This window comes from Salmo salar, chromosome ssa17 (assembly GCF_905237065.1).
Source record: "Salmo salar chromosome ssa17, Ssal_v3.1, whole genome shotgun sequence".
NCBI lineage: Eukaryota > Metazoa > Chordata > Actinopteri > Salmoniformes > Salmonidae > Salmo > Salmo salar.
The window spans coordinates 27,861,842-27,873,500 of record NC_059458.1 but is presented as its reverse complement, the minus strand read 5'-3'; the positions used below and the strand labels follow the sequence as shown (position 1 = coordinate 27,873,500).

At 44.3% G+C, this 11,659-nt stretch overlaps 1 protein-coding gene across 2 annotated transcripts in view; it reads left to right on the top strand.

Annotated features, from left to right (window-relative positions):
• Positions 1-9,705, top strand: part of iqca1 (IQ motif containing with AAA domain 1) — a 67,709-nt gene extending 58,004 nt beyond the window's left edge. For both annotated transcript variants that reach the window (XM_045699313.1, XM_045699312.1), the window contains exons 18-20: positions 2,898-3,075; positions 4,427-4,665; positions 9,368-9,705. In XM_045699313.1, coding sequence (XP_045555269.1) covers positions 2,898-3,075; positions 4,427-4,665; positions 9,368-9,517 — 567 coding nt within the window. In that variant the 3' untranslated portion in view covers positions 9,518-9,705. The remainder of the gene's footprint in view (positions 1-2,897; positions 3,076-4,426; positions 4,666-9,367) is intronic.
• Positions 9,706-11,659: the final 1,954 nt, after the last annotated feature.

Sequence of the window (11,659 nt, the reverse complement as noted above, 5' to 3'; positions counted from 1 at the left end):
AGGTTGTGGCAGGAGGACACATATTTGGCTGCCAAAACTGCACATTTTGGCTTTTCACCCAATAAATATTAGATTTTTTCTTCATCTTTTATAGTTTCAAATTCTTTGTATTGAATTATAGTTTTGGGAAATAAATATTCTCTTAGGTCTGGTATTTGTCACAGTGTAATAGGAAATGCAGCTCTGTCTCTAACTCTCCCCTGGAGCAGAGTGAGCACAGCCTGTCCTCTCTGGGCAGCCAGGTTTGTTTGTGACGACCAGTCTCTATAGCCAGACTGTGCTCACTGAGTCTGTACCTAGTCAGTGTTTTCCTCAGTTTTCTATCAGTCACAGTGGTCAGATAGTCTGCCACTATTTACTGTCTGTTTAGATCCAAATACCATTGAAGTTTACTTAGATTTTTTGTGGTGTCTTTCCAATAGGTGATATATTTTTCTTTTTCTTTTGTGATGATTTGGTTGGGTCAGATTTTCTGAGTGCTGTCCTGAGGCTCTATGGGGTTGGTTTGGGTTAGTGAACTGAGCCTCAGAACCAGCTGGCTGAGGGGACTCTTCTCTTGACATTGTAGAGCTGTGTGATGGAATGTTTCTATTTTTCTGGGTTTTCTCTCTCTCTCTCTCTCTCTCTCTCTCTCTCTCTCTCTCTCTCTCTCTCTCTCTCTCTCTCTCCCTCTCTCTCTCTCTCTCTCTAAGACTTTTTCCACATTTTGTTACGTTACAGCCTTATTCTAAAATATATGGGTTTTTTTTCTCATCAATCTACACACAATATCCCATAATGACAAAGCAAAAACAGTTTTTTTGAAATGTTTGCTTTACTCACTACTTTGTTGAAGAACCTTTGGCAGCGATTACAGCCTTGAGTCTTCTTGGGTATGACGCTACAAGCTTGGCACACCTGTATTTGGGGAGTTTCTCCCATTCTTCTCTGCTGATCCTCTCAAGCTCTGTCAGGTTGGATGGGGTGCGTCGCTGCACAGCTATTTTCAGGTCTCTCCAGAGATGTTAGATCGGGTTTAAGTCCTGGCTCTGGCTGGGCCACTCAAGGACATTCAGAGACTTGTCCCAAAGCCACTCCTGCGTTGTCTTGGCTGTATGCTTAGGGTTGTTGTCCTGTTGGAAGGTGAACCTTCACCCCAGTCTGAGGTCCTGAGCGCTCTGGAGCAGGTTTTCATCAAGGACCTCTCTGTACTTTGCTCCGTTCATCTTTCCCTCGATCCTGATTAGTCTCCCACTCCCTGCCGCTGAAAAGCATCCCCACAGCATGATGCTGCCACCACCATGCTTCACTGTAGGAATGGTGCCAGGTTTCCTCCAGACATGATGCTTGGTATTCAGGCCAAAGAGTTCAATCCTGGTTTCATCTGACCAGAGAATGTTGTTTCTCATGGTCTGCTAGTCATTTAGGTGCCTTTTGACAAACTCCAAGCAGGCTGTCATGAGCCTTTTACTGTGGAGTGGCTTCCGTCTGGCCACTCTACCATAAAGGCCTGATTGGTGGAGTGCTGCAGAGATGGTTGTCCTTCTGGAAGGTTCTCCCATCACCACAGAGGAACTCTGGAGCTCTGTCAGAGTGACAATCGGGTTCTTGGTCACCTCCCTGACCAAGGCCCTTCTCCCCCGATTGCTCAGTTTGGCTGGGCGGCCGGCTCTAGGAAGAGTCTTGGTGGTTCCAAACTTCTTCCATTTAAGAATGATGGAGGCCACTGTGTTCTTGGGGACCTTCAATGCTGCAGACATTTTTTGGTACCCTTCCCCAGATCTGTGCCTTGACACAATCCTGTCTCGGAGCTCTACGGACAATTCCTTCCACCTCATGGCTTGGTTTTTGCTCTGACATGCACTGTCAACTGTGTGCCTTTCCAAATCATGTCCAATCAATTGAATTTACCACAGGTGGACTTCAATAAAGTTGTAGAAACATCTCAAGGATGATCAATGGAAACAGGATGCACCTGAGCTCAATTTAGAGTCTCATAGCAATGGGTCTGAATACTTATGTAAATGAGGTAGTTCTTTTTTTGTTGTTGCTTTGTCGTTATGGGGTATTGTGTGTAGATTGGTGAGGAAAAACATTGATTTAATCCATTTTAGAATAAGGCTGTAACGTAACAAAATGTGGAAAAGGGGAAGGGGTCTGAATACTTTCCGAATGAACTGTATGTAATATCTATGTAGGCTGAATTAAGAATTTATATGGCCAGATAAATGTTATATTTTCTTATATATATTTGTTGGTAGGATAAGGCTATGTCTGTTTGGTCACATGGAAGTCAGTGATGTATGTTTACTATAGGTTAATGAGGCAATGCAAATGTGATGTGGCTAAAATGTGACTATTATTAAAGGGCATTTAGTTGACTAAAATGGCCCACTGTTTTTGTCATTTTGACAATAACCAGACTAAATCATTATTCAATTGACAAAAACTTGACTCAAACATAATGATATTTTAGTCAAAATGACTAAGACTAGACTAAATGTAAAAAAGAGTGTAGTTATTAGCACTGCTCAATACCAGCCCTCAACACACTACAGTGCACATTGACAAACAGTGTAATCAAGGGACTTGTTTTGACAAGAATGTTTCCATAGCAGATTGTCAAGCAACCTTCTCCATTATTTTATTGTTTGTTAGTGAACTAAAGTGGGACCCACATCCATTGTTGGGTAACATGGGTTATATGAGATGACAGCTGTGAGCAGTTGAAAATGGGGACATCTTGAATTTACGAACAAGTTTATGCTGCCCTCATGTGGCCGGTCATAACTCTCTACCCCCTCTTCCTTGTTCTCCCGCTCTCTCTCCTCCCTCTATCTCCATCCCTCTCTCCATCTCCCTCTCTCTCCATCTCCCTCTCTTTCTCTCTCCTCTCTCTCTCTTCTCCCACTCTCTAGATGGAGCCTAAGCGTCTGAAGAAGGACCTAGTGAAGGTGCTGAAGTCCGTGAAACCTGAGGATCGTGTTCTGGTCGTAGGGACGTCCCGGAGGCCCTTTGATGCAGACCTCAAGCCCTTCTGTAAAGTCTATAGGAAGATCATCCTCATCCCCAGACCTGACTATGCCTCCAGACTGGGTGGGTTATCTATAGTAGTCTATATTGGTTTATATTGGTTTATAGTGGTCTATAGTGCTCTGTATTAGTCTATAATGGTTTATATTGGTCTACAGTGGTTTATATTGGTCTAAATTGGTTTATATTGGTCTATAATGGTTTATATTGGTTTATAGTGGTCTATAGTGGTTTATAGTGGTTTATATTGGTCTATATTGGTTCATATTGGTTTATAGTGGTCTATATTGGTTTATAGTGGTCTATAGTGGTCTATATTGGTTTATAGTGGTCTCTATTGGTCTATAGTGGTTTATAGTGGTTTATATTGGTCTATATTGGTTTATAGTGGTCTATATTGGTTTATATTGGTTTATAGTGGTCTATAGTGATCTATAGTGGTTTATATTGGGTTATAGTGGTCTATAGTGGTTTATAGTGGTCTATATTGGTCTATAGTGGTCTATAGTGGTCTATAGTGGTTTATAGTGGTTTATAGTGGTCTATATTGGTCTATATTGGTTTATAGTGGTCTATTTTGGTTTATATTGGTTTATAGTGGTCTATAGTGATCTATAGTGGTTTATATTGGGTTATAGTGGTCTATAGTGGTCTATAGTGGTTTATAGTGGTTTATAGTGGTCTATATTGGTTTATAGTGGTCTATATTGGTTTATATTGGTTTATAGTGGTCTATATTGGTCTATAGTGGTTTATAGTGGTCTATATTGGTCTATAGTGGTCTATATTGGTTTATAGTGGTTTATAGTGGTCTATAGTGGTCTATATTGGTTTATATTGGTCTATAGTGGTTTATAGTTGTCTATAGTGGTCTATATTGGTTTATAGTTGTCTATAGTGGTCTATATTGGTTTATAGTGGTCTATAGTGGTCTATATTGGTTTATATTGGTTTATATTGGTCTATATTGGTTTATATTGGTCTATAGTGGTTTATAGTTGTCTATAGTGGTTTATAGTGGTTTATAGTTGTCTATAGTGGTCTATATTGGTTTATAGTTGTCTATAGTGGTCTATATTGGTTTATAGTTGTCTATATTGGTCTATAGTGGTTTATAGTGGTCTATAGTGGTTTATAGCTGTCTATAGTGGTTTATAGTGGTCTATAGTGGTCTATAGTGGTCTGTAGTGGTCTATATCTAGGCCAGCCTGATAGCAATGGACAGACAGAATATGTGGAGCTTTCATTCCCTAAAGCCACCAGAAATGAGTTGACATGAAAAATGCTGGTGGAATGAATTCATATTATAGGCCCACCAGTAAACATGCATCTTTTCAAATATAATGTTGTATTCATTGTCCACTTCTGGTTTGAACTCTAACCTTTCTATCCCTGTCTGTGCTGTGTCCTCCAGTGCTGTGGAGGGAGCTGCTATGTGGCGGCGGTGCTCGCCTCACCCCCAGCCTGGACCTGAGTTCCCTGGCCAAGGTGACAGACGGCTACACCCAGGGCCACATCCTGCAGGCTGTGAGGCAGGTGTTGACCCCTCGCAGGCTGGCCCAGCAGACTACCAGACCACTGACCGCTGAAGAGTTCATCCCTCCACTGGCCAGACAGGACCCCGTCTACAAAGAGGAGGAGGAGGCCTTTAAGGTTCAGTAGCATCAATCAATTAATCACCTTTGATTTACATAAATCTTTTTTACATATGTGTATCACCAAAGTGCTCAGTATAGCCTGACTCCCACAGAAAGGAGGTGACAATTGGAAAGTTGTTATGCCATTATAACAGTTCAAATGGTCCTCTGTATCTCAGTTGGTAGAGTATGGCGCTTGCATCTTAGGATAGTGGGTTTGATTCCCGGGACCACACGTATGTAAGAAAGTAATAATATGTACAGTGAGGGAAAAAAGTATTTGACCCCCTGCTGATTTTGTACGTTTGCCCACTGACAAAGAAATGATCAGTCTATAATTTTAATGGTAGGTTTATTTGAACAGTGAGAGACAGAATAACAACAAAAAAATCCAGAAAAACGCATGTCAAAAATGTTATAAAATGATTTGCATTTTAATGAGGGAAATAAGTATTTGACCCCTCTGCAAAACATGACTTAGTACTTGGTGGCAAAACCCTTGTTGGCAATCACAAAGGTGAGACGTTTCTTGTAGTTGGCCACCAGGTTTGTACACATCTCAGGAGGGATTTTGTCCCACTCCTCTTTGCAGATCTTCTCCAAGTCATTAAGGTTCGAGGCTGACGTTTGGCAACTTGTAAGGGCCATCGTCGGTGAAAGTAGGAGACCAAGGTGCAGCGGAGGATGTGTATTCATATTAAATATTTAATTAATAGAAACACTATAAACAAACACGAAAAAGAACGACAGCCTACAGTTCTGCTAGGTACAAAAACTAAACAGAAAGCACTAGACAGAAACAATCACCCACAAAAACCCAAAGGAAAAACAGGCTACTTACGTGTGAATCCCAATCAGCAACAACAAACTACAGCTGTGCCTGATTGGAAGCCACACGGCCAAAATCAACAAAACAAACCAACCTAGAAAAAGGAACATAGAACGCCCACCCAAAGTAACACCCTGGCCTAACCAAAATAAAGAACAAAAACCCCTCTCTATGGCCAGGGCGTTACAGTACCCCCCCCCCCCAAAGGTGCGGACTCCGGCCGCAAAACCTGACTCTGAAGGGGAGGGTCCGGGTGGGCCTTCTTACGGCGGCGGCTCAGGTGCGGGACGTGGCCTCCGCTCCACCCTCGGCGTTGCCCACTTAGGTGGCGCCCCTGGCCGCGCCGGAGGACTGGTGGGCGACCCTGACTGTGCCCGGCTGGCGGGCGATTCTGGTTGCGCCCGGCTGGCGGGCGACCCTGGTTGCGCCCGGCTGGCGGGCGACCCTGGCTGCGCCCGGCTGGCGGGCGATTCTGGTTGTGCCCGGCGGGCGGCTCTAGCGGCTCCGGACTGGCGGGCGGCTCTGGCGGCTCCGGACTGGCGGGCGGTTCTGACGGCTCCGGACTGGCGGGCGGCTCTGGCGGCTCCGGACTGGCGGGCGGCTCTGGCAGCTCTGGCCCAGGACTCACCAGGCTGGGGAGACATGAAGGAGGCCTGGCTCTGGGCGCAGGCACTGGACTCACCAGGCTGGGGATACCCACTGGAGGCCTGGCCCATGGAGGAGGCACAGGACTGACCAGGATGGGGAGACCCACTGGAGGCCTGGTCCGTGGAGGAGGTACAGGACTGACCAGGATGGGGAGACCCACTGGAGGCCTGGTCCGTGGAGGAGGCACAAGCTTGACCAGGATGGGGAGACCCCCTGGAGGCCTGGTCCGTGGAGGAGGCACAGGACTGACCAGGATGGGGAGACCCACTGGAGGCCTGGTCCGAGGAGGAGGCACAGGATAAACCGGGCTGTGGGGGAGCACTGGAGTTCTGGTACGTAGGCTCTTTACCCACAGTCCAGGCTGAATGCCCACTTTGGCCCGGCACGGGCGGAGCGCAGGCATTGGGCGAACTGGGCACTCCCAGCGCCCTGGAGACACAGTGCGCAGAGCCGGTGCAGGATAACCTGGACCGAAAAGGCGCACTGGAGACCAGACGCACTGAGCTGGCACAATCCGTCCTGGCTCGATGCCTGCACTCGCATGGCACTTGCGGGGGGCTGGCCTATAGCGCACCGGGCTATGAACGCGCACTGGAGACACCGTGCGCTTCATAGCATAACACGGTGCCTTACCAGTACCACGCTGCTTCCGGTAAGCATGGGGAGTTGGCTCAGGTCTACCGCCTGACTCCGCCAATCTACCCGTGTGCCCCCCCAAAAAATGTTTTGGGGCTGCCTCTCGTGTCTGCTGCGCTCCCTTTCCTCATACCAGCGCCTCTCAGCTCTCGCCGACTCGATCTCCCACTGCGTGTGGCGATAATCCCCAGTTTGAGCCCATGGTCCTTTACCGTCCAGGATTTCCTCCCAAGTCCACGATTCTAGATAGCTCTTCTCCTGGTTCTTCTCCTTGCGCTGCTCCTTCCTCCGCTGCTTGGTCCATTTTTTGGTGGGTGATTCTGTAAGGGCTGTCGTCGGTGAAAGTAGGAGACCAGGGTGCAGCGGAGGATGTGTATTCATATTAAATATTTAATTAATAGAAACACTATAAACAAACACGAAAAAAGAACGACAGCCTACAGTTCTGCTAGGTACAAAACTAAACAGAAAGCACTAGACAGAAACAATCACCCACAAAAACCCAAAGGAAAAACAGGCTACTTATGTGTGACTCCCAATCAGCAACAACAAACTACAGCTGTGCCTGATTGGAAGCCACACGGCCAAAATCAACTAAACAAACCAACCTAGAAAAAGGAACATAGAACGCCCACCCAATGTAACACCCTGGCCTAACCAAAATAAAGAACAAAAACCCCTCTCTATGGCCAGGGCGTTACACAACTCGAACCTTCAGCTCCCTCCACAGATTTTCTATGGGATTAAGGTCTGGAGACTGGCTAGGCCACTCCAGGACCTGAATGTGCTTCTTCTTGAGCCACTCCTTTGTTGCCTTGGCCGTGTGTTTTGGGTCATTGTCATGCTGGAATACCCATCCATGACCCATTTTCAATGCCCTGGCTGAGGGAAGGAGGTTCTCACCCAAGATTTGACGGTACATGGCCCCGTCCATCGTCCCTTTGATACGGTGAAGTTGTCCTGTCCCCTTAGCAGAAAACACCCCCAAAGCATAATGTTTCCACCTCCATGTTTGACGGTGGGGATGGTGTTCTTGGGGTCATAGGCAGCATTCCTCCTCCTCCAAACACGGCGAGTTGAGTTGATGCCAAAGAGCTCCATTTTGGTCTCATCTGACCACAACACTTTCAGCAAGTTGTCCTCTGAATCATTCAGATGTTCATTGGCAAACTTCAGACGGGCATGTATATGTGCTTTCTTGAGCAGGGGGACCTTGCGGGCGCTGCAGAATTTCAGTCCTTCACGGCGTAGTGTGTTACCAATTGTTTTCTTGGTGACTATGGTCACAGCTGCCTTGAGATCATTGACAAGATCCTCCCGTGTAGTTCTGGGCTGATTCCTCACCGTTCTCATGATCATTGCAACTCCACGAGGTGAGATCTTGCATGGAGCCCCAGGCCGAGGGAGATTGACAGTTCTTTTGTGTTTCTTCCATTTGCGAATAATCGCACCAACTGTTGTCACCTTCTCACCAAGCTGCTTGGCGATGGTCTTGTAGCCCATTCCAGCCTTGTGTAGGTCTACAATCTTGTCCCTGGCATCCTTGGAGAGCTCTTTGGTCTTGGCCATGGTGGAGAGTTTGGAATCTGATTGATTGATTGCTTCTGTGGACAGGTGTCTTTTATACAGGTAACAAACTGAGATTAGGAGCACTCCCTTTATGAGTGTGCTCCTAATCTCAGCTCGTTACCTGTATAAAAGACACCTGGGAGCCAGAAATCTTTTTGATTGAGAGGGGGTCAAATACTTATTTCCCTCATTAAAATGCAAATAATTTTGTAACATTTTTTACATGCGTTTTTCTGGATTCTTCTGTTGTTATTCTGTCTCTCACTGTTCAAATAAACCTACCATTAAAATTATAGACTGATCATTTCTTTGTCAGTGGGCAAACGTACAAAATCAGCAGGGGATCAAATACTTTTTTCCCTCACTATAAGTGGCTATGGTTAAAAGCGTCTGCTAAATGGTATATTATTATATTAAAAACATGTTTTTGCCTTTGTTGTGCTGATTGGTCTACATCTATTATCATAATCAGATATGAATTCAGTATTATTACTATTATCATTATTTTATTATGAATTCAGTATTATAATCAGATATCAATTCAGTATTATAATCAGATATCAATTCAGTACTATAATCAGATATCAATTCAGTATTATAATCAGATATCAATTCAGTGTTATAATCGGATATCAATTCAGTCCTATAATCAAATATCAATTCAGTACTATAATCAGATATCAATTCAGTACTATAATCAGATATCAATTCAGTACTATAATCAGATATCAATTCAGTATTATAATCAGATATAAATTCAGTATTATAATCAGATATCAATTCAGTACTATAATCAGATATCACTTCAGTATTATAATCAGATATCAATTCAGTATTATAATTGGATATCAATTCAGTATTATAATCAGATGTCAATTCAGTACTATCCGATGAACTCCATATATACATTTGAGAGTCATGCTTCAACAATCACCACATGAGGGTGCTGTGTTCCTACAGTTAGGAAGGAAATGCCACTGTATAACAGGTTTTATTTTCTTCGATTGTGGATTGATGGCTGTGAATGTGTTTCCAGATGTGGTACGGCAAGACACCTTTGGGTAAGAAGAGGGCACGGGCAGCCAAGGCCATCGAGGAGGAGGGAGAGTCGGGCAAGGACAAAGACAAGCGGGGCAGTGGGAAGAAGACAGGGAAAGAAGAGAAAAACAAGAAGAAAAATAAGTAAATGCCAAAGACAAAAGATAGATGTCGTCAACATTGGGGAGATATACAGATAGGGACTTTCAGGGGATGTGATTTACATTCCTAGTTCTTAGATGCCGTGAGGGAAAAAAGTATTTGATCCCCTGCTGATTATGTATGTTTGCCCACTGACAAAGAAATGATCAGTCTATAATTTTAATGGTAGGTTTATTTGAACAGTGAGAGACAGAATAACAACAAAGAAATCCAGAAAAACGCATGTCAAAAATGTTATAAATTGATTTGCATTTTAATGAGGGAAATAAGTATTTCACCCCCTCTCAATCAGAAAGATTTCTGGGTCCCAGGTGTGTTTTATACAGGTAACGAGCTGAGATTAGGAGCACACTCTTAAAGGGAGTGCTCCTAATCTCAGTTTGTTACCTGTATAAAAGACACCTGTCCACAGAAGCAATCAATCAATCAGATTCCAAACTCTCCACCATGGCCAAGACCAAAGAGCTCTCCAAGGATGTCAGGGACAAGATTGTAGACCTACACAAGGCTGGAATGGGTTGCAAGACCATCACCAAGCAGCTTGGTGAAAAGGTGACAACAGTTGGTGCGATTATTTGCAAATGGAAGAAACACAAAAGAACTGTCAATCTCCCTCGGCCTGGAGCTCCATGCAAGATCTCACCTCGTGGAGTTGCAATGATCATGAGAAAGGAGGAATCAGCCCAGAACTACACAGGAGGATCTTGTCAATGATCTCAAGGCAGCTGTGACCATAGTCACCAAGAAAACAGTTGGTAACACACTACGCTGTGAAGGACTGAAATCCTGCAGCGCCCGCAAGGTCCCCCTGCTCAAGAAAGCACATATACATGCCCATCTGAAGTTTGCCAATGAACATCTGAATGATTCAGAGGACAACTGGGTGAAAGTGTTGTGGTCAGATGAGACCAAAATGGAGCTCTTTGGCATCAACTCAACTTGCCGTGTTTGGAGGAGGAGGAATGCTGCCTATGACCCCAAGAACACCATCCCCACCGTCAAACATGGAGGTGGAAACATTATGCTTTGGGGGGTGTTTTCTGCTAAGGGGACAGGACAACTTCACCGCATCAAAGGGACGATGGACGGGGCCATGTACCATCAAATCTTGGGTGAGAACCTCCTTCCCTCAGCCAGGGCATTGAAAATGGGTCGTGGATGGGTATTCCAGCATGACAATGACCCAAAACACACGGCCAAGGCAACAAAGGAGTGGCTCAAGAAGAAGCACATTAAGGTCCTGGGGTGGCCTAGCCAGTCTCCAGACCTTAATCCCATAGAAAATCTGTGGAGGGAGCTGAAGGTTCGAGTTGCCAAACATCAGCCTCAAAACCTTCATGACTTGGAGAAGATCTGCAAAGTGGAGTGGGACAAAATCGCTCCTGGGATGTGTGCAAACCTAGTGGCCAACTACAAGAAACGTCTGACCTCTGTGATTGCCAACAAGGGTTTTGCCACCAAGTACTAAGTCATGTTTTGCAGAGGGGTCAAATACTTATTTCCCTCATTAAAATGCTAATCATTTTATAACATTTTTGGCATGCGTTTTTCTGGATTTTTTTGTTGTTATTCTGTCTCTCACAGTTCAAATAAACCTACCATTAAAATTATAGACTGATCATTTCTTTGTCAGTGGGCAAACGTGCAAAATCAGCAGGGGGTCAAATACTTATTTCCCTCATTAAAATGCTAATCATTTTATAACATTTTTGACATGCGTTTTTCTGGATTTTTTTGTTGTTATTCTGTCTCTCACAGTTAAAATAAACCTACCATTAAAATTATAGACTGATCATTTCTTTGTCAGTGGGCAAACATACAAAATCAGCAGGGGGATCAAACCATTTTTTCCCTCACTGTATGTTGGACGATACATTTACTACCAGTCTATGAATGTAAATGTCATGACGCAGTATAACGGTAACAGTCGATCATGTTATGATCATAATGAAAAATGTAACTGTTTATCTTGTATGAGACCAGATATAAAGTATGTCAAATAAATCATTGTTATCGCAGTGTAAATATTTAAGATGGAAATAAATGTTCTTGATTTCAGTCCAAATGGATCACAGCAGTATCATTTCATCAGATTCTATTTAGGGGAAGTTTATTTTCAGTGTCTGAC